At 46.4% G+C, this 23,798-nt stretch overlaps 1 protein-coding gene across 1 annotated transcript in view; it reads left to right on the forward strand.

Annotated features, from left to right (window-relative positions):
- EEPD1 (endonuclease/exonuclease/phosphatase family domain containing 1) overlaps nucleotides 1-23,798 on the forward strand; it is a 115,755-nt gene that overhangs the window by 50,755 nt on the left and 41,202 nt on the right. Inside the window, exon 3 of the mRNA XM_082471888.1 lies at nucleotides 23,664-23,715. Within this exon, the coding sequence (XP_082328014.1) occupies nucleotides 23,664-23,715 (52 nt within the window). The remainder of the gene's footprint in view (nucleotides 1-23,663; nucleotides 23,716-23,798) is intronic.

Raw genomic sequence — 23,798 nt, forward strand, 5'->3', positions numbered from 1 at the left:
AGTAAAGCGGGCCCTGTATTCCTCCCTCCCTCATCCCCTTTATAGTAGCCCTTTGAAAAGAACAAGCAAAGTTCGCAAAATTCTGATGTTAATATTTAGAAGCATGAAATCAAGTGTGTGTACCTCTCCAAGTCTGGCTGTAGATGGAATTCAGGCCTGTTGGCTTTGGCGTTCACACATGTGAGGCTCTGCTGAGATTTCATCCATGCTGATGCGTCAGAACAGCATGGTTTCATACTTAGAGCTTGAGCATGGGGGTGTGTGTGTGTGTGCGTGCGTGCGTGCTCTTTCCCTGGGATTGAGGGGCGGCTGCCCTAGGCTCTCGGGAAGGATAGGGTAGAGTTTTAGAAACAGGAAGACAGACGGCCTGCCCCACCCCACTGCTGGCTCAGGAAACTGGCACGAATCAGAGGGAAGAAATATAATATTTGTGGGCCCCCTATGCTGTACCAGGAACTGTGTTAAGTACTTTTCCTCTGTAGGCCCATGAGTCCCACACAGCTGCTCTGTGAGCTTATCATTATAGAGGCAGTTTTCCTTCCCTAGGGCAGTGGTTCTCCAAGGGTGGTACGCGGACCCGCAGTATCACCTGGGCACTTGTTAGAAATGCAGATTCTCAGGCCGCACCCGCGCTCTCCAGACTGAGGACTCTGGGGAGGGACAGAGCTATCTGTGTTTTAACAAGCCCTCCAGGCAACCCTGAGGCACTCCAAAGCTGGGGAACCCCTACCCAAGAGGTGGAAAACACAGACCCAGAGCTAATCTGGGCTCAAACCTCAGGCGTGTGGCTTGGGGCAAGTTGGGCAACCACTCTGCGCCTCAGTGAACTCATTTGTAGATCAGGGGTGTGAATAGTACCGGCTTCGTGGGGCTGTGTGGATTGCATTAGGGAATATACGATAAAACTAGAGCGGTGCTGGCACGTGGTGAGCAGGCCCTAGGTGTTTGCTCTCGCTCACTCACAGTCAGCCAGCTTTGATTCCCAGGTCTGCTGGACCTCAAAGCCATCTACTTCGAAACCTAATTGTACCAGCTGTCCCTTAGAAACCTAATTCAATTAGCTGTCACCACATCTCCTTCTGCAAAAAATGTAGGCTGCTCTGTAGGCCTAGAGTAGCCAGGGGTTCTCCTCTCTCTCTGCCTGCTCCAGTTCCTTCGTAGGAGCTGCTTGGAACACGGAGAGAAGGATTTTAAGGCCAAGGCCGAGTTTAGCATATGTGTGCCTTTATTGATTAGTGTGTCTGTCTTGGATACACAAGGGGTTCTTTTCTCCTGCTGGTGCTGGTTGTCAGGCAGCTTAGTGGGAATCTCTGATCCTTTCCTGTTACCGGGTTTTAATGGAAGGCTGTTAGGAGTCACTGCTCAGTGCGGTAGGCCAGAGGGCTGTGCGGGCCACACACGTTCAGGGCGGGGCGGCCGGAGGCTGCGTGTGGCTCGTGGGCCTTGCCTGGCCCAGGAATTAACGTGCCTCTTGGCCTGGTGCTGTCTCTCCTGAGACTTGGGGAGGTGCTGTGGCCACAGGAAAGGGCTGGTTGAGAACCGGGATATTCTGAATCCTGGCCAAATGTCTTTCCATTTTACCATGATTAACAGGCGCTTTTGACCCCATTTTGCAGCTGTGGGAAGGGCTGCCATAACAAAGTACCACAGACTGGGCAACTTGAACAATAGAAATTTATTTCCTCATGGTTCTGGGGACTAAAAGTCTGAGATCAGAGTGTCAGCAGAGTTGACTTCCGAGGCCCCTCTCTGTGGCTTGTAGATGACTATCTTCTCTTCCTGTGTTTTCACATGGTCTTCTCTCTGCACTTAGCTGTGTCTAAATTTCCTCTTCTTTTAAGGACACCCATCATATTGTATCAGGGCCACCCTACTGGCCTCATTTTAACTTAACTACCTCTTTAAAGACCATTCTCTGATTACAGTCACATTCTGAAGTCCTGGGGGTTAGGACTTCAACATATGGATTTGGATAGAGGTGGGACACAATTCAACCCATGACGCCCGGCCTCGGATTATCCACGTGGGTCTTTCAGAAGAGGGAATTCTGTGTGGCAGGTTGGCCCTGAGGTCACTGAGTTCACTGAGGGCAGAGAGGAGGGAGGCGGGGCGGGGGGGGATCGGACATCCGGTGGGCAGTGAAGGTTTCTCAAGCAGAGAGGTAGCTGGAGGTGGAGAGGTGGGGCGGGGTGTGAGGGGAGTGGGGAGAGGGAGGACCCCAGTTTCAGGAAGTGATTGCTTGTAATAGTGCAGGCAAGTGACAGCAAGGGTCCAGAAATACACGCTGGATCTTCCGGAAGAAAATTTTCCACATTTTTACTGGTAGATTTTTGAATGACTTGAATACGAGGAAAGGTAGACCAGTTTCTTGGATGAGAATACTGCATTTCGCAAAGATGACAGTTCTTCCAGAGTCAGTGCCTAGAGTATTTAATGATTCCAGTTAAATCCCAGTGGGCTTTTGGGAACACGACAGAATGATTCTAAGAGTCTTTTGAAAGAATAAAGAGCTGAAAATAGTCCAGACAGTTTTTCATGAGGGAGGGTAATGGTGTCTCCTTGAGTTTGTTGCCCACACCCCGTCCCGAGTGACCTTTTAAAAACATGAGTCAGGTCCCATCTGATGGTGTCATCCTGTCGCACAGAACAGAATCCGCCTTCTTTACCGGGACCTGCAGGCCCTCTCGCCCGCCGAGCTCCAGCTACTCGGGCTTCCTCCTCGTCCTGGAGAACCCCGGGCTCGTGGCCGTCCTCACGCGCGCAGCTGCCTCCGCACAGAATTGTTCTCTCTGGTCCAGACTGTCTCCTGCCTCACTGGTTCTTGTGATTCAGGTCTCTGCTCAGAAGGCACCTCAAAGCCTTCCTCGAACACCCTGTCTACACCGCACTCTCTCCTGCCATTTACTCTCCTCTGCTTTTCCCTGGATTACACGCTTCACTTACAGTGAGGTGGGCTCCGACCCGCACTGCCTGGATTCATTGTCCGGCTTTGCCCCTTACTACTGTGTGGCTCCCTGGGCGTTGGTTTTCCTCGTCTGTAAAATGGGAATGACACTGCCTATGTTATGGACTGTTGCGAGGATTAAATTTGACATGTAAAGTGCCCAACAGATCCTGGCACACAGAGTAGGCATTCAATAAATGTTGTTGTTATTACTTGTTCAACGTTCATTCCCCCACTAGAAAGGGAAGCAGACAGCGGAATTCTTTGCCTGCTTCGCTGGTGTGTCCTTAGTGCCCAGAACTGTGCCTCGCACACGGTAGGGGCTTGGTAGATATTTGTTGAGTGAATACATGAAAGCATGACGGTAAAACATATAAATGCACTGTAATTCAAGCAGTGATTGGTATATGAGTAGAGGTGCAGATTAAAGGAACAGAATAATACCTCAAAAGCCAAACCTAGCTTTTCTGAGAATTTAAAATAGGATGATGGAGCATCAGATATCAGTGGGGAGAAGGGATGGATTATTTATTAAGTGACCAATGCAAAATAATTACATCCTCTCTCACAGCATACACCAAAATAAATTCCAATTTGACATTTCAAGTCAAACCATAAAAAAATAAGGAAATATATGGGAATATCTTATTTTCTAGGGAAGGGTTGGCTTTCTAAGCACAAAGCACTGGGGAAAATAAGAATAAAGAGCAGTGGATGGGACTGTCTTTACAAATTAACTTCTGTATATCATAAGCATTAGAAACAAAGTTTATAGTCAGTGTAGAAGAATTGCCACATGTAACAGAAAAAAAGTCCTTTACCGTATAAATTGTTGCTTATGTAAATCTGTAAGGAAAAAACATTAATAGCTCAATAGAAAAATTAGCCAAAGGAAAGATATAGACCATGCACAAAAGAAATACAAGCAGCCAAGTAATATGGGGGAAAATGTTTAACTTATTGGTAATCAAAGAAATGCGAAGTAAAATGAGATATCATTTTTTCCCTATCAGGTTACCCAGCAGGGGTTATGTTGAGAAAGGCACTTTCCTAAATAGCTGGTGGGAGTATAGCTGGATAAAGCTTTTCCAGCTTTATCACAGTTTGAAGAGGCTTAACTATATACATACCTTTTGACCTAGTAAAGCCAACTCTAAAAATGTAGCCTAAGGAAGTAGGTAGAAATGCATCTGATATATGTGCAAAGATATTCATTATTCATAAATAATAAAAATGTGGAAAAAATCTGCACATCCAGCAATAGAGGAAATGGCGAGTTGTGGTACATATACACAGGAAATATCATCCAGCCTTTAAAATTAATTTTTCTAAGATTATTTAATGTATCAGTTGTTAACCAGGGGCTTTTATTTGCATCATGCTCACTAATGTCCCGTTGGCCAAAGCAAGTCACGTGACCAAACCCTGACTCAGGGGAGCAGACCACAAAGAGGTGACTACTGTTGCCCACCAGTGTAACAGTCTACCATATATATTCATTATATGATTGCAGTTCCTAAACACAAGACACACAAAGACACGTGCATATATGGAAATATGACAGAATGTTATCAGTGGTTATTCTCTAATTTCTTATTCTGTGTATTTTCAAAAGTTCCTATAATAAGTATATATTTTATCATCATAAACAAAAAATATCTATTGAATTAAGGAAGTATGGACTTCCCTGGTGGCACAGTGGTTAAGAATCCGCCTGCCCGTGAAGGGGACACAGGTTTGAGCCCTGGTCCGGGGAAGATCCCACGTGCCGCAGAGCAACTAAGCCCGTGCGCCACAACTACTGAGCCTGCGTCCTAGAGCCCACGAGCCACAACTACTGAAGCCCCGTGCCTAGAGCCCGTGCTCCACAACAAGGGAAGCCACCGCAATGAGAACCCCCTGCACCACGACGAAGAGTAGCCCCTGCTGGCCGCAACTAGAGAAAGCCCGCACGCAGCAACAAAGACCCAACGCAGCCGAAAATAAATAAATAAATAAATAATTTAAAAATGTCTGAAAAAAGAAGGTATGGCTCTGCGTTTGGAGAACTTAATATATGATAAAGGACAGGTTCAGGAGATGGTTGGACGGGTAGAATTAATTGGTGTTCGTGGCCTTTTAGATGATACATGAGGCTGGGAGCAGGTGGGTTCAAGAGTAATGTGGCTCAGGCCTTGACTGGATGGTGTCCAAGATGCAGGAAGGGGATGCGGGGCAGATTTCCTTTAACATGTTGAGTTTGAGGTCCCTCCGCGTCGTTGTAGTTGGAATCCAGCAGCTAGTGGAAATACAGAGCTGGAGTGCAGAAGAGAATTCGGGGCTGGACAAGGAAATAGTTTTTGAATCACTGATGGTCATTGTGAGAGAGAAAATATGATTGGATCCTTGAGTTCACCAACCTTTAAGGTCTTGGCAGAAGAAGTGCCAGGCCCCTTCCAAGCCCTGACACTGCTTCACTGTAGCTTCACTCAGTGCCTTCCCTGACCCAGATCCGACAACCCCACCCCACCCCCGTCATACGTAGTCTCAGCACCTTGTGCTTCTCTTTTGGAGCGCTTGACATGTTTGCAATTAAGTGACCCTTTGTATAATTAATTGATCCGCGGAGGTGCCCCCACTGGATTGTCAGCTGCGTGAGAGCAGGGCAGGGTCTGTCTCGTCCACTGTCGTTAATCAGGGTTGTCTGGCACAGGTTTTCCAAGAGGGTGAGTGAATGAAAGCACGGAGCAAGCAAACCAGAGAGGTAAACGGATAAGAAGGATTCAGAGAAGGTGTTGGGGGCCCAGGAGAGTTTCAGGAGAAGATTTTCAAGGAGAGGGCAGGCACCAGTGCCAGACAGAGGTGAGAGGTCGAGAAAGATCAATGGAGAAAGTTTTAGAGCAGGGGTGCAAGCAGGTCCTGGGGGACGGGAATGTGATCGGTTGTTCAAGAGCAAAGGTGGGCTGTTTGGTCTCGGAAAAGAGGACTGGAAGGTCTTCTGAGTGGAAGGATAATAAAGAGGGTGGGACAAACACGGTCGTCCCTCGGTATCCACGGGGCATTGGTTCCAGGAGCGCCCGTGGACACCAACATTCAGGGATGCTCAGGTCTCTCATATTAAATGGGTTAGCACGATACATACAGTTGGCCCTCTGTATCCACAGACACCAGCGTTCTCCAAAGAGCCCTCCTCACCAAGTCTGGTCAGGGAAATCTTAGATGCGTACCACATATAGTTGGCTGTGTTGAAATCTTCACGAAAGTGGCATTCTTAGCTATCATACCCTAATTCAGCGGTTCTCAAAGTATGGTTCCCAGTCTGGCAGCAGCTGCCTCTCTTGGGAACTTGTTAGAAATGCAAATTCCTATTTAAATAGAGGACCCTGGGGTGGGGCTCAGCAATCTGTTCTAACAGCACTCCAGGTGATGCTCACTAAAGCTCGAGAGCCACTGCCCTAACTCCAAAAACACAAGCAAGTGTTTGTTGGAAATGAACTTGCTCCCCTGACATTTGTGCAGGAGCCTCCAAGAGCAGGGATGTCTGTTTTCTTACCGCCTGCTTCCTGGAAGAGGTTTTGAGGTTGTCAACTCCAAACCTCCTTTGGAATTCCCTGAGGTTGCAGAATTGGGCTGATAAAGTTAGAGACCCCTGTCTTGCAGAGGCTTCTTCCATGTTACGCGGTCAGCAGTTTCTGTTGGGATCCCGGGCAGCTTTCCTGGCCTGACTCTGAGCGCGAGTTTCTGAGCCAGCCGGTTCAGGGAGTGAGGAAGGGGGTGCCTCCTGGGCCTCCCTGAATTCGCTCTTTTCAATTGAAGACAGTGAATGACCCGAGGGGTTACAGACTGGAGGATAAGGTTTCACACGTGGCAGCTGGAATTCATAGCTGTGGTGTCTGGGGCCTGTAGCTTTGAAAACTTGGTGAGATGCTGTTGCTTAACAAAAACCAGCCCCGGCCCAGCCCCCATCCTCACCTCGACTCGGCGCCGTGCTGGGTCACCAAGCTTCTGGTGCACCTTGGGGTTCCCCGGAGAGGAAAGCTTGGTGACCCTGACTGCCGCTGTTACTTTAAAGAAGCTTGACTTCGCTGCAGCTCACGGTATGGACACCCAGCAGCAAATGTTAATTGCTGGAGAGGTAGAGTGGGTTTTCTCCTCTTCGTAATTCAGAGGGACAGATATCCAGAGACCAGCCAGTTCCCCACACATTAGAAGCTGACCCCAGAAACCAGGGGTTAAGATTTCCCAGATAACCAAGGCTGTCAGCAAAGAGAAGTGCCCACTTGCCCCTGCAGTGGGGTCCTCACTGGCCTTCTAAAAGCCTGTAGACGCGATGTTTTGGGGGCCTCGCTGCCTGGGATTTGTGTTCCAGACTGTTCTGCGTTGTCGAACAGTGTTGTGGGTAGATTCTGGGGAGCTGGGACCGGCCCGTCCCCCGTTGGGGCTATTCCTGGATGAGAGGCAACAGCAGATAAGTGCCTGCACTGTCCCTGGGGGCTCCCTCTCCCCATCTGGAAAACCTCTGGGCTTCCCTGCAGACCACAGACTTGTGTCCAGTCTAACTAAACTCTTTCTCATCTTGCACACTTGTGAAGGTAAATCTTCCTCTGCTTCCAAAACCACAGGGAAGATGGGAGCCCTTGGTTCTGGTTCTAGTTTATTCACATGATTTTGAGCCAATGACTAAGTCTTTCCAAATCCTCTTTTTTTTTCTCTCTCTCCCATGAGAGGGCTTTAATCATACTATTTCCAGCCAGTGGGCCTCTATGTAAAACTTTTGGGACAAAATATTGAAAGTAGTTACTTATCAAGAATATTTGGGAATCTAAAATTTCTGTATACACTGTTCTGGTGTCTCCAGAGAATATCCAATTAACAAAGGAGAGGAGGGAGAGAGATGGTTCCAGAACTTCAGCTAAGTTACAGGGGTCTGGTTGTTTACTGATTACCCTGTACAGGGCTGCTAAAGCTCTCGTGGGCCTTCCGGTGTGACTCATAGGTGCTGAAAGACATTCCCCAGGACTGTCCCTGATCCCCGCACCATCATTCACTAGTTCTGATGAAAGAAGAGTTGAAAATGCCAATAAAATGTTCCATTTCTCTAGTGGTCAAATAAATGTAAACTTGAATAGCATAATAACACCTTTTTCCACCTATTGGATGAGGGAGGATTTACAGAAATTAACTCAGGGCAAGGGAGTAGGTTGTATAACTGCTGGTGGAAGTCTAAATCTGCAAAGCAGTTTTGCAGAATTTTTTAAATCTTAAAACTTGCACATAGCCCTTGACCTCCTGGAAATTTTTTGTTTGAAACAAAGTTAATGCAGAAAGTAGTATGTTCAAAGTTTTTCACCAAAAATGATAATTAGAACAGTGAAAAATTAGAAACAGCCTTGATGTCCAACAAGGATTATTAATTATAGCATACATCTATATTTGTATCTATATCTATATATATCTTCATTAAAATTACATAATACTTAATGACATGGAATTATGTCAATTAATAATAATGACAATAATTTATAACTTAGTGGCAGTTTAAAAATAATAGAAACAGCATAAACATTATGATTCCAATTTTATAAACTATATGTATTCACTTTTTTTAAGTCTAAAAGGGTATAAATCAAGATGATAATGGTAATTCCTAGGTAGCAGAATTATGGTTAATGTTACTTTTCTCTCTCTTTTTTTTTTTTTTTTGGTATTTTCTAAAATTTCTGCAATAAATATGTGCTTTGTAAATTACTTCTTTTAAAACAATAAATAAAAGATTCCTGTGAAATATACCCCCATAATTGCTGCTTTAAACAACTTCCTTCCCAGAACATCTAACTGGCTGGTTTGCATTACAAGAAGGGATGAACGTTTGCTTTTTACTGATTAATGAGGAGGCCATCGCCTCTGACAAAGCCCAGAAGTGAATTTCATCTGGCCTAAAAGGAAGAGGAGCCTTGGTAAGAGGTGAAAGGTCAGAACTGAAAGCCAGATAAAGAATTTTGGCTGGAGTATTAAGCTGGAATCACAGACCCTGTATTGTGTCAGATAACTTTCTAATTTCCAGTATTCTCTGAGAGTGGAAATTTTTTTTTCTCTTGCACATTCAGTTAATCATTCTTGCCCTATCCCAGAAAAATGAAACAAGTAACTAAGTTCTGAAGACGGTGGCAATGGCAGTTGAAAGCAGCAGTAGTAAGCCTCACTGGGCACAAATGACACTCTGCCTGTTCCTAAGAGTTGGGTGAGGGGCTGGAGGGGTCAAGAGCAGAGCTGGTCTCATTTCCTTTGGTAGTGCTCCCGGAGAGATCATTTATACCGAGAACTGTGTGAAAATACCATTCTTCTTGGCTGAAAATATGTGATCAAATGTAAAGCTGAGCTTTAGAAATATTCACTTCATGGTGGCTCGACACGCTTAGGATGGAAACATTAGACGGTGGGAGAGGAGGGGGTGAGGATGAATGGCGACTTCGTCCAGGTTAGGAGGGGCTAAAGAAAGCGTTAAGAGAGAGCCAGAGAGGAAGGCCCTGGAGGAGAAGCATTGATCCGGGTCTGCAGTAGAGCTGCGGGGTGGAGTTTCACACTGGGGCCTGGACTCTGCAGGGAGCGGGTCAGTTGAAAATGAGAGGAAGAATTACTCTGAGGCCAGGCTTTGTGTGAAATATCAGAAACCAAACCACTGGGCCGCAGCATTACTTTGAGATGCATCAATAACAAACAAAGAAACAAAAACGATGGATTGGTGGACGGTTAGGACAAATGTGTGAGAAAGCAAATATGGGAAAATGCTAATGGTTGTGGAATGTGGGTGGTAGGTGTGTGGGGGGGTGTTCACTGCACAGTTCTCTAAACTCTCTGGAAGGTTTGAAAAAAAAAGTCATAGTTAAAATATTGGGGGAAAAAAGAGCAACTAGCTGGCAAAACCTAAACTTGTGACATTTACACAGAAAACAGGTAACATGGAATCCCACAGGAATCCCCAAATACAAAAAGATGGGGAACCAAACCCCCCCCAAACCCTTAATTATTGACCTGACAGCTGGCCAGCATGCATTGAAAAAAATGTGTGTGTGTGTGTGTGTGTGTGTGTGTGTGTGTGTGTTGCCTCCATTCCCACAGGATTTGATACACATAGAGAAACACCTACAAATGCAAAAGATGAAAATGTTGGAAGGAAGCCTAGTGAGTGGCAAGGGAAGATAGGGAACTGAGACAGGATCACCCCTGGAGACACACGCTACATGGTTCTGAACGAGTTGCTACAGGAAGACCACAGGAAAGCGAAGTGCAGAGGGGAACAGGGTCAGCTACAGTCCTCACCTTTTGCCAGGTGAGGTCATTCAGGAGGGGGACACAGTCCCCACTGTAGATACAAAAGTGCATTTGGGGCTTCCCTGGTGGTGCAGTGGTTGAGAATCTGCCTGCCAATGCAGGGGACACGGGTTCGAGCCCTGGTCTGGGAAGATCCCACATGCCGCGGAGCAACTAGGCCCGTGAGCCACAACTACTGAGCCTGCGCGTCTGGAGCTTGTGCTCCGCAACAAGAGAGGCCGCGATAGTGAGGCTCGCGCACCGTGATGAAGAGTGGCCCCCGCTCGCCGCAACTAGAGAAAGCCCTCGCACAGAAACGAAGACCCAACACAGCCAAAAATAAATAAATTTAAAAAAAATAAAATAAAGGAATTCCTTTTTTTAAAAAAAAAGTGCATGTGATCGGGTTGTTTCTTATACCTCCCCCCAGTGAAAGCCAAGGAATACTGTAACCAAAAAGGGTTCAGGAAAAGCAGTTGGGGGAGGGTGGTGAAAGTATTTCTTCCTGCAGGAAAAATTATCTTCAGATGATATTTGCAGCGTTTTCTGATTGTATTAGCCAGATGTCTCCTTCTTGTGTAAACATGTGTTGAAAAAAATTGAGGGGGAAGGCTCAAGTTCCAAGAAGTCCCCAATTCACTTGGATTAGAGAGGTGAATGGTACCAACTTGAAAGCCCCCTTGGTTTAGGGACGTCTGGACCTATGTCATCATAACCACTTGGATTAAGAATGATCAATAAGAAAAGAACCTCATCCAAGGTCTAAGGCTTCATCTCTTACCAGCTGGATGTGACACTGGGGAGGAAGTTTGGAATGGAATCAGGAGGTACCCCAGCCAGAACCCTGAGCCCGGCTTTGAATGACCACTTTGCTTTTGCTTAGTGCGAGTAAAGATTTTGTTTTGTTCATTGCTCTATCTCTGGTGGCCAGAACCATGCCTGGCACACAGTGAGTGCTCAGTAAATATTTGTGGAATGCATAAAAAGCAGTGAGTCCTTTTAAATCGTACAGACCAGGGTTCAGTTCCCTCAGTTCCTAGCTCTTGTGTGGACCTTGCACAAGCCACAAAATCACTCTGAAGCTGTAAAATAGGAGTTGAAATCCATGCCTCTTCAGTTGAGAATAAAATGTCCCAAAGCCAGGAGTAAGAAAAACTAATTCTGTAGCATCCAAATTCCCGAGTGCTCTTTAGCTTTGGGATCTGCAGTTTGTCACCGCTGTGTCGGGGAGGAAGAACTTTGAGGCGTGAGTGAAATAACCTAATAAGGCCTTAGCAGAGCCCCCGACACCTGGAGAACACTGGGTTAACAGCGTCCTCTCTCTCCCCTTCGTTGGTTCTGTCCACATTCCTGTCTGTTCCTGTGTCTTTTCTTCCCAATTTCCCAGGACTAAAACCACCCAGTCTACTGTAGTTTCCTCTCCTGCAGTTAAACCATGCTGTTAACTTCCTAATGGGCTTTCCTGTGGGGCCTCAGACCTTAGATTAGGCTAAATGTTTTAGCCTTTTAAAAAGTGGCATGAAATAGGCAGTTTGCTGCTGAAAAAGAACACTGCGGATGGGAAAAGCCTTTCCCAGTCTCCACCAGGAGCCACCCTCCCCTCCCCTGTCCGGCTGTCTGGCATTGGGTCTGATCATCTTCAGCTGTTTTTCAGTTCAAGTCAAGGCTTCCTCGCCTCTGGCAATTCCAGTGGTTTGTGCTTGGGGAGATTTCCAGAGGGCGCTGTCCTGATCCCACGCAGAGGGGCTTCCTGAGAGCAGAGGATCTGGGATGCCTGCCAGGTAACTCAGGAGCCTGGAGGCCTGCAGCCCCGAAGGTTGAGGAGCCGGACCTGCCTCAGGGAGACAGATTCCCTCTGGGAAACTTTTCCTCACACGGAGGGTGCAGAGCCCTGCAGTTTGAGGAGGAGCCAGTCTTTCCATCTGTTGAACAAGCCAGTTGCTAAAAACAGAGGACCAGACATCATCCTACCCTGCAGAGACACTGTCTCTGGAAGCATCTGGTTGTTCTGAAACCGTCTTCCTGTTCATCAGAAAGACACAGGCTCCACCCTGGGTCCAGGTGCCACGTGGCTTGCAGTTCCTCCTGATTCCTTCCTGATACACCCATGATGACACAGAAAAGTAGCAACAGGCTGCCAAAAACCAAGAAGGATTGACAAATGCCAGGATCTTGGAAGCATCAGCTGATGGCGATGAGAAGACAGGGCTGGACCGCGGGGCTCTGTCCAGGATGTAGCTCATGCTGTGAAGGTTCATGGAGAGGAACCACACCCCACACCCCTGAGAAAAGTCAGAAGGTAGTATAGTTTATACCTTCTCTATTGTTTAGTTCCTGACTCTTGTACTTGAAGCAAATTCCAGCTGATTGGCCTCTTTTTTTTTTTTTTCCTTCTCTCAGCTACAGGCCTCAGAGGTGGGCTTTTGTAAATCCATCGCTCTCTCTGTCTCTCTTCCCCCCGCCCCACCCCGTATCCATGTAGAGAAAGAAAACATGGGAATAAAATCAGATGGGAAATAGGGGAAACTGGCATGATTTCAGTGCAGCCCAGTAAGTCTACTCCCCCAAAGCAAAGTGCTTTAAGGTGGCTGGTGGGTGCTCTGGGAGCTGTGCATGCTGGAAAATAGAGCACTTCCTGTCCGGAGTTGATTCAGTCTCTGAGGAGGAGATGAACTTTGCTAGAGCAAGGGTTCTGAATCACTGGCAGCTGTGCCTTTGCCCTGTCCCCTCCCACAGTGGGTACAAGAAGGAGATACATCCTTTATGAAGGTGGACAGAAAATGGAACCACTGCCAATCTGCTCATAGCGTCTGTTGAAATTTCATCATTGGTCTGGACAAACTTTTTCCTTACTCAAGGATGAATAAAGACAAAAAAAAAGACTGCGGGGAAAAGTCCTGCAAGACAAGGTAAAGGCAGTAGCTTCTAAAGACCCAGAAGCAGTGTCTACTTTTAGAAAATCACCTACAGCAGGCTCCAGAAGAGAATTTTGGGGAAATGTGTGGCATCCTCAGTATACTACAAAAAGACCTGGCCTCCCTGGAACAGGAACAGAAAAACGTAAGGAAAAGATGGGTTGATATGAAAAGGCAACAGAAAGAAAAAAAAGATATGGATTAAATGAAGAAAGGTTTTGAGGAAATAAAATCCAGCAGCAGAGCTCAAATCCGAATTAGCAGGAGTATAGAAGAGTATTAATGTGTGGGAAGCTGAATAATGCCCCCGCCCACAAAGATATCCGTATCCGAATCTCTGGAATCTGTGAACACTACTTTACATGGCAAAAAACGACTTTGCAGATGTGATTAAGTTGAGGACCTTGAGAGATGGAGAGGTTATCCTGGATTATCCACGTAGACCCTAAATGCAATCACAAGTGTTCTTGTGAGAGATAGGCAGAGGGAAATTTGATGATGAAAGAGAAGGCAGTGTGACCACAGAGGCAGAGATTGGAACGATGTGACCACAAGCCAAGGAATGCTGGCAGCCACCAGAAGCTGGAAGAGGCAGAGAATGGATTCTCCTCTAGAGCCTCCAGAAGGAGTACGGCTGTTCTGATAACTTCATTTCGGCCCAGTGATACTGATTTTAGACTTCAGGCCTCCAGAACTGTGAGAGAATAAATTTCTGTGGTGGGAAGTCACCGAGTTTGTGATAATTTGCTAGAGCAGTCACAGAATACTAATACAAATGCTATGGAAAATCAAACCAGTGATGTGGGTTCAGGAAAAAGAAACTTGAGAAACTATTCTGGAAAATACAAGAAAGAGAACAAGAGACAAGGTTTAGATGTGGAAGACGGAACTGACAGCCCACATTCAGCTTATCGGTGTTGGTGATTATTGGGATCAGTGCCCAGGCATCAGATACTTCCCTGAGCTGAGGAGAGACTGTGTATAAATGTAAAGAGCTCACTAACCATATTCTAAACAAACTCAGGGGAAAGAGGCCCACATCGGGGTATACCCGGGGGAAAATACAGAATAACAAGGATAAAGGGGAGAAAAAAAAACATTTCACAAGTGCCCAAACAGAGAAAAGAATAATAAAAATCAAGCTGACTTTAGATCTGTTCTCTATAACAAAGAGTCTGTGTCTACTGAACCTGTCAGATTAGGCCACAAGGGAGCTTTTGTTTGTTTGTTTGTTTTTAAGTTCAGATATAATCATGCCTATCTGGGTTGGGAATCTGAAACATTAAAAGTTCTTTTGATTATCAAGTAAGTTTGCAAACCATCTATAAAGTTTTGGGGATTATGTTGTAACCCAACTACTTTATACTTGACTGAGATGTCTTCTGTGTATGAAGCCCATCAGAAGGACATTCTCAGACATGCAAGGGCTTGGGAAAATAAGTGTGTTCCTTTCTTTAAAATGTAAAGATATGTTGCAGAAGCCTAAGTGGTAAAGCAGAATAGAGCTCAAGAATAGGTAGCATAGGCGCTGTAATCAGTAAACCTAGAGAGCAGTTTAAATTATTATTATTATAAGTCTGGTGATCAAACAAATACAAATGTCAGAAATTGTTCTTAAAATAAGCTATAGAATGGAAAGACAACTGTATGCCTGTGTTCTGGGTCTACACCCTGGAGTGTTGTTAACAGAGATTAAAAAGGGAAGAGGAGGTAAAGGTTTGTTACATTGCTTGTCTGAAATAGTGTTGGTAACAAAAAAAGTTATTTCCTTTATTATTCTAATCTTCAGAGAAGTGTTAATGGCTAAAGAAAGACTCTGAATAGTATTGGTACCAATATCTGCCGTTTTTGGAGGTTTACTCTGAGCTAACCAACATGCTAAAAACTTTACCTTCATCATCTCTACTCAAGGCCCCAGGTGTAGATGCCAGATCCTTTCCCTCCCACCCACTGTTCTTAAGGTTCCTTAAGATCCTGCACCAGTAGGTGGTACAGCTTGAACCCCAGGCCGACCGACTCCAGAGCTCTTCCCTATCCCCTAATATGAAAAACTTACAGGTAAACACTGGGAGATCCAAAAACAAGTTCTGGAACTACCCAAACACTGGGGAATAGAAAAGGAAGACTCATCATAAAGTAGACCAAAAAAATGTATCAATAGTTTGTTTGTTTGTTTGTTTTTGGCTGTGTTGGGTCTTCGCTGCTGTGCACAGGCTTTCTCTAGTTGTGGCGAGCGGGGGCTACTCTTCGTTGCTGTGCGCGGGCTTCTAATTGCAGTGGCTTCTCTTGTTGCGGAGCACGGGCTCTAGGCGCGGAGGCTTCAGTAGTTGTGGCACATGGGCTTCAGTAGTTGTGGCTCGCAGGCTCTAGAGCGCAGGCTTAGTAGTTGTGGCGCCCGGGCTTAGTTGCTCTGCAGCATGTGGGATCTTCCTGGACCAGGGCTCGAACCCATGTCCCCTGCATTGGCAGGCGGACTCTCAACCACTGTGCCACCAGGGCAGTCCCTGAATAGATTTTTAAAAGCAGGAAAGGTACAGGGTACTTTCTCTAACCACAGTGGACTTAGAATTATAGAAAATACAAAATTATAAAATTTAAAACCCAAATACTTAGAGAAAAGCACAATCCAAATACTGTGGAGTCCAGTAAGAGACCAAATCTGCTACTGCAGACTAGATGGAAAGTAACAAGAAAGCTAAATAAGGAAATTTGAAACAAGGACAAATACTTACCTAGAGAAAAATTCATGGCTTTATATATAAGAAATCGTTTAAATAAATGAATATGCAACTTAAGAAGGCAAGCAGAGAGACTAACGAAAACAATGGGAAGTTGGAGAAAGGAATTAATGAAGATAAATGTTGACCTTAATTAATTAGAAAAAAATGGTAGGCTTGATAAATCCTGTTGCTGATTTTCTCAGAAGACCAACAAAGTAGACTGATTTCTCACAAATCTAATATTTTAAATGAGAAAAAATACCTATACACATTAATGAGGAAGGGGGCACAACCACAGAAACAGAAGTTGTTTTTAAGTTAAAAATGATTACTAGTACAATTCTGCGCTCCAAATTAGAAAATCTGAATGGATTGGACAATCTTCTAAGAAATTTCTAAGAAATGGAAATTACTGTAATTGATTCAAGCAGTTGAAAACCTGAGTAGAACAAAAACCACGGGACTGTCATCAGAGAAGTTTCCTGCCCACTGTTTTGCAGACTAGTTCTTGCAAACCTGCCAAGAAGAGTTACCCAAGCTAAATTCTATGTAGACTGTTCTGGTGCTAATGTAATAATTCAGCACTTGGCTTTGGAGAGGAACAGTGAGGTGCAAGCACGTTTGGCAGTGATGGGATGAAACGCTGTAGAGGACGCATGTGAGAAGAGCCCTGCCTTCCCTGGGAGCCGGTCCTTTCTTCCCAGGTGTGCGCCCACCTACATCCAGAGTCTGATGCCCCGCTATGTTTTCCCAACCCTGAGCCAGTGGTAGAAGACAATAAGGCATTAGAGGAAATGAGTCTGAACCTAACACCCATGGCATCTTCTAAAATTTGGTGATCAAAAGAGAGAAGTCTTCCTTACTTTGCTCAGGGGAAGGTAATGTGGAGCCTTCCTTGAGAAGGAGACGTGTTCAGACAACTGGATTGACACGGTTGCTGAATTTGAATTTTGTGAAATTTCATAAATCCCCCCACCCAGGGGCACGTGAGTAGAGGGTGGCCATTGCCGGTGGCCACTGGACCCGCCTTCAATTCTACCTTCTCTCCATTCTCTCCTCTTGGCCGCCCTCTCCCTTGTTGGAAGGCTGCCTGTCCCACTCCCGCAGATTTATCCTGTTGTCGCTGACTCTAGTCTCCTGCTGAAGGTGCACGTGGAAACCCTGCTCCCTTCACTGGCCTGGCTGCCAGGCCTGGGGACAGTTTGGGCTGATGCACTGGGCACAGAGCTTGTGTCCCCAAGAATTTCACACTCCTTCCCCTTTTATCCTTCAGAAGAGGTTGTGGAAATATTGTATTACAAAACAAAATCACCCCGGCATCGTTTAGGACTTTCTTGACCTTTACTTTTCCCCAAATCATTGCAAATGGTGATTATGCTTTTGGAGAAAAGCTGGATCCTCTGATGATACCGTTTGGGGAGGGGGAGGGGAGGGGAGGAGAGAGGGAGGGGAAGGTGGGGAGGGGTGGTGGGAGCGAGAGAGAAGGAGGAAGAGGAGGGAAGAAGCCTTGAGGGGGTCGTTGTCTGCACTTTAATAATTCCACGCACTTGATAATATGAGGACCTCTCAGCTTTGCCTTCTGCCTCTGGGCATCGTGCTGGGGGACTTGCCACCCTACCTCTTCTGCCTCGAGTTTAATCTCATTATTTCCCCTTCTCTGCCTCTCATCCGTCCGCTCCTCACCCACTGAAACCTGGCTTCTCTCCACCACTTCCTGAAACTTCTCTCTCCCAGAACACCAGCTCCAACTTCCCTGGCGTTCCTCAGAATCAGAGCCATTGCCCCCCTGCCCCCGCCCGACTTCTTGCCTCGCCCGCTCCCCGTGGCTCCTGGGCCACGTGCTCTGGGTTTTCCCTCCACCTTCCTGGCGGTTCCTTCTCTGTTTTCCTGACAGGTCCTGTTCCTCTGCCTGCCTCTTTAGAGAGTAAATCTTTTTTTTTTTTAAATAAATTTATTTATTTTTGGCTGCCTTGGGTCTTCGTTGCTGCGCGCGGGTTTTCTCTAGTTGCGGCGAGCGGGGGCTACTCTTCGTTGTGGTGTGCGGGCTTCTCATTGCAGTGGCTTCTCTTGTTGAGGAGCATGGGTTTCAGTAGTTGTGGCACGTGGGCTCAGTAGTTGTGGCTCACGGGCTCTAGAGTGCAGGCTCACTAGTTGTGGCGCACGGGCTTCGTTGCTCTGCGGCATGTGGCATCTTCCCAGACCAGGGCTCGAACCCGTGTCCCCTGTACTGGCAGGCAGATTCTTAACCACTGTGCCACCAGGGAAGTCCTCTGCCTGCCTCTTAAGTGGCAATGGCCCTTGGTCTTCTGTTCCTCTGCACAGTCTCCTGGGCTCTGGATGTGGACGTCAGGAACACCGTCCTTGTGCTCCTGGTGTCCACGCCCAGAGCCCAGAACTTGCTGAGGGACAGCCAGCTGCTGTTCACACCCCACTGAGAGATCCCACAGGCCCCAAAGTCAGTGTGTCCAAGACATAACTCTCCATCAACAACGCAAGTAGATGGTCCCTTCAGCCCCCAGTTTCACAGGCTGGGAGCCACGAGGATATTTCCCTCACATCCCCCATATCTGTTTCTTCATCAGGTCCTGCCAGCTGCCGATCTGTCTGGAATTAGCTCAGTGCCTTTTCCCTGCACCAGCCTCCATCATCTCTTCCCGGGACCCATCTCAGGTCTTGCTGCCTCCAGTCTTGTCCCCCATGCCTCCCCACCCCCATCCCTTCTCCACATCAGAGCCATTTTTATACCTTTACTGGGCATCTTCTGTGTCCCGGGCCCTCTACCACACCACAGCCCTAAATCATCGGTGGCCACTCCTTGCCCCCAAAGTACAGACCAAACTCCTTAATATGGCTTAACAAACCCTCTAAGAGGCCTGGCCCTGCTTGCTTCTGCAGAATAATCTTTCAGCACCTGCACCACGCCCCAGGCACCCTGTGTCCCCTGGTCAGCGTGCAGTCCCTGCGGGGGCCGTGCCTGACCTCCCACCTCGTTCCTTTGCTCATGCTATTCCTGCCACCCCACCTCTCTGCCTTGTAAGCCCATAGGTGTCAGCTTAGCAGTCACTTCCCAGGAAGCCTCCCAGCTTTATTATGTATGCTCTTGCAAAGGGCCTCAAAGCACCCCGCGTTTGCCTCTAGAGAGCGCTCCTCACGTGGCTGGTGTATTACTTACCTGGTTCCTCCCTTACACTCAGAAGTTTGAAGGCAGAGGCTGCGTTGTATCATTGTATCGTTGTACATCATTGTATCCTCAGCGTCCAGTAGTGCCTGGTACGTAATACGTATCCCTTAAACATCTTATCTGTGCAGTGAATGCGTGGCTCCATTGTATCGCACCCTTTCTGCATTTATTGAAATCTGCTGTATCTCATGCGCTATACTATAATAAATGCAGTGGAAACTCAAAGTGCCAGAATCCTCAGAGAAAGGGAGCGAGAGTGAATTCTTGATTCTGGTGCCCTGTAGCTCATAAGCTGTTCTGGAAGCGTGAGTTTCTGTGTAGTTGGGAGTTTACCCTTTAAGTGCTTTTGCTACACCCAGAGAGTTACATTTTATCCGTCTTTTCAGGGGTCACTGAGGATCATTCAGTCTGCAGCTGTAAGCCACCTCCAGGCGGCAGGGGTGCCCTCCGTCTTCGGTCTCTTTAACTTTGCTGCTTTTCTTCCCTGCTGTCAGTGTCTGCCTGGCACCTTCCCCATCACCACTTCAAACCCCGTTACAGACCTCACTGTGCCAGCCACTATCCAGCTGAATAAGACATCTGCCCTCAAGCGCCTCACCTCCTTGTAGCTTACTTAGCAAACATTAATTGCATGCATTCTAGGTCCTTCTAAGTGTTGCCCATCTTGACTTCAGAACTTGGCCGTGAAATGGCCATTTTTCTAAATAAATCACGGCTGTCAGCTGCTTTTGTGTGATTTGCCTCTCTTCTCAAAGTCAAGTGCGAAAAAGAAATTGCAGCTCCCATCTGATGGGAGCCCTGCTGTTTTCAGAGGATGCTGACCAAGCACCAGGCCACCCGAGAGACATGCCCTGTTTCGCTCAGCTCTGCTGGTCCACGTTGGAACCCAGGAGAGTCTCAGAGAGACATACCTCCCTGGGCTTGTGCCCTAGCAACATCCTAGCCCCTGTGAGCCCTTTGAGGGCAGGGACCATATTGCATTCATCTTTGTTTTCCTGGTGCCTGGTGCCAGTATATATTTGTGGAATTAGCAGAAGGACAGAAAGAGGGAAGGAAGGAGGGAGAAATGGAGAAAGGAAGGGAGGGAAAGGGGAGCAAAGTCGAAACTGAGAGATGAGATTCCCTTCCAGGGTAAGAAGTTAGAGGTGTCGAATGGAGGATTTGGTAAACGGGCCCATTACATCTTCGTGTGTGTGAAATTTCCTCCCAGGGAGTATCTGATGCTCTAGAAGAATCTGATACCATCAGTACTGAAATAAATACTCCAGACTTGAAGAGTTTCCGATAAGGTAAGAGCTGACAGTAGGATAGCTATATAACAGGAAACATCTCGAATACTCTTAAAGATTATAGCTCTAAGGAGGAAAAAACACAACTTCCTGAAGAAATCCAATGTTATGAGCAGCTGTTGCAGTAACTTCTGATTAACATGTATTGTTTCCATTTTGAAACTCAAACCATCTAGATTTGAGTGTCCTATCCTCTTTTCTCCATCTTTTCCATCTTTTCTCCTTTGTGTTGCTGGGTTTTAGTAGTGTGAAAAAGTTTCTGTTTTTTTTCTGCCCCTACTCAATACATGAATCCTATTTGGTATTGGTTTTAGAGCAGTAGTTAAATTGGTTTAATCTCACATGTCAACTTCAGTAGATAGGTTGTGGTTCACTGGAGAGTTCAGAAAGATTCTGAAGCTGTATCTAAGTTAAAAGGGGATGAGTTCCGTGGAAAGAGGTGAAGAGGGTTGGAGAGTGTACATGCCAAGTATTTGCCATTCCCGTTCAAGAGGAAAGTAAACTGGTGAGAGCAGGGACTAACATCCTTCAGGTTTTGACTAAGAAGTGTCAACTGAAGTTGTTTTAATTTCGTCTTCATTCAAAGCCTCAAACTGTCAGTTTTCAGATCATGTTGTACAGTGGTTTGAATGTAGTATCTTTGTGAATAGGGAGAAGAAGAGAGTTGAGTGTATAAACAGTGTATAAACCTTTTCTCTAACCTGTCGATATCTGATACCTGATCCTGAACTGGACTTCATGACCATAGAGAAGGGCAGGAATGAGAGACTATTTTAAAAATTCCTCCAGTAAAAATATTTTCCAGTGGTTATTTCAGAAGTAGTTTAAGCTTCTGAAACTTGGTCTACAACTGGAGTCTCCTTAGCCTATAACTTGCTGTCCAAATTGATAACCTGGAATCTAGAGGTGTGCATAGGGAATCAGGGTGCACTGAGAAGTAGCCAGTAGCTTTGACCTGCCACCAGACACGTCCTGGCAGACATTTCTACAAATGCACGTGGCACCGTTCACCCTGGGGAAAACACACACAGTCATCTCATTGGAGGCCTTCCTTTTCAGGTGGAGAAACTGAGGCTTTGCCAGTGATTTTAGCTGTCCACACTGATAGCGACTTGGCCTCTAAGCCCCTGGGCCCTGCCTGGCGGCCAGTAAATATTCCTGACTGTCCTTCCTCTGTCAGTTATAGACACTGCAGATGTAGTGAGAAGACCCTTGAGCTCCCAGCGTCAAAGAGCTTCCAGTGCTGGTTGGGAGGAAACAGACAAAAGCACCCTAACAAATGTTTTAAGGTACCAGTAAGTGCACTGAAAAAAAAAAAAAAAAACAACAAAAACGAACCTGGTGACATGGGATGCTGCTTGGAAGAGACAGCATTTGCACTTAGACTGAAACGATGCAATGGCATGCAATCGGTGTTGTCAAGATCTTGGAGAAGACTGTTCCAAGCCAGAGAAACAACAAAAGCAAACCCGTCCAAGAGACGAAGGAAAGTCAGTGATTGGAGCAGAGGGAATGCCCAGGGTCCTGTCCATTAGCCCTGATGCCTGCTAAATTGTTGTTGGTAGTGGTGGTGGTTTCTTGTAGGCCTTGAAAACCTTTATTGCACTTGCTGAAGTTGCTTTAAAGTAAACCTTTGCATTTGGTTGGACAGTGCTTGCTTAGTTGTGCAGAGAGATTATGAAGAATTCTGTAGATGGAGGTGAACCTTATCACGGGCATAACCCCTTTTGATGGAGGTGTGTGGTACAGGCGGGGCCCATTTCTGCTCCAGAGAACCTGTGCAGGTTGGTGGGGACGCAGTGACCAGTGACCACAGGCAGATTAGCTGGGTGGGGAAGGAGCACGATAACACCATCGACAGCTGACCCACCCCCTAAACAGTCTCGCTGAGCTCCCGCTTCCTCCTGCGTGCTGGCCTGTCCAGCCTTGGCCGCCTGCTCACTGCGTCCACAAACACTTCAAAAGCAACGTGTCACAAAAGGGAAAATACCTCCCCTGTAAAACCTGCTCCCACGTCTGAATTCTCTCACTTCAGCTGCTGGCTGCAGTCTGGACTCTGGCCCCTAAACTGGAAACTGATGAGCTGTGTACACTAGAGCCCTTTCTCTCCCCTTGGTGCCTTTGCCCCCGCTGTCTCCCTGCGGGTCACCTTTCTCCCCAGCCCCCTCCCCTGGCAAGGCTAACCCGGTCCCTCCTGCAGGAAGCCACCTCTGACCTTGGCCGGGCTGGGCTCCCCTCTGTGCCCCAGACAGTCCACGCGGCACCCTACTGGTCCTCTTCTGCTCTGACTGTGGCCTCCGAGAGGCTGTGAGCTCCTCGTGGGCAGGGAGCAGGTCATAGTCATCAGGTGCCCTCGACTACCTGCACACAGTAGGGCTCAATCCATGTACGGTAACAAATGAGCAGCTGAGCAGGCCCTCTTCATAAGGAGTGATTTTAGCTATTTGTTCTCATCAAAGGGACATCAAGGGAAGATTAATGCTGAACATGGGCAACTATTTTCTTCTTTACATTCCTCTGAATTTATTCAGGTTGCTTACATAAGCAACTATCAATTATTTTTAGAAATTTTTGTGGTGAAATGTACGTAACATAAAATTTACTATTTCAACCATTAGTAAGTATACAATTCAGTGACATTAAGTACATTCACATTGTTGTGCTACCATCACCACCATCTACGGAATATTTTCCCAAACAGGAACTCTGTACCCGTTAAATAATAACTCCCCATTCCTCCCTCCCACAGCCCCTGACAGCCACTATTCTACTATCTGTCTCTTTGTGTTTGACTAGTCTAGGGACTTCATATAAGTGGAGTCAATATAATATTTGCCCTTCTGTGTCTGGCTTATTTCATTTAGCATAATGCCTTCAAGTTTCCTCTGTGTCGTAGCATGTGCCAGAAGTTCCTTCTTTTTAAGGCTGAATAATATTTCATCATATATAAAATGTGTACCATATTTTGTTTATCCATTCATCCACAGATGGACATTTAAGTTGTTTTCACCTTTTGGCTGTTGTGAACAATGCTGCCATGAACATGGGTGTACAGATATCTGCTTGAGTCCCTGTTTTCAACTCTTCTGGGTATATGCCCGGAAGTAGAATTGCTGGATCACATGGTAAAATCACTTTTACAACTTAGAAGCATTTTTAATAGTTCTGAAATGGTCATTTCAGTTCAAACCAAAGGTTACCTTGAGGTGGGAGGTGATGCAGAAATGCAGGCTAAAATTTCAGACTTTTGTTCCTGTGACTTGTCTGATGCTTGGTGATATAAAATGTTTTGTTTTCAAGTGTGGTTTTAATTTTTTCTTACAGCATCAAGCTGCTAGCTGTGCAAGAACTACTTGACAGAGAGGCCCTGGAAAAGGTAAATATTTTGTTCCTCTTACCCCAGATTTACAAACTTAGGGCAGAGTGCCACACACAGGAAAAACTCAACTCCCTGTCACC

This window comes from Balaenoptera physalus (assembly GCF_965194825.1).
Source record: "Balaenoptera physalus genome assembly, chromosome: 8".
Classification (NCBI taxonomy): Eukaryota; Metazoa; Chordata; class Mammalia; order Artiodactyla; family Balaenopteridae; genus Balaenoptera; species Balaenoptera physalus.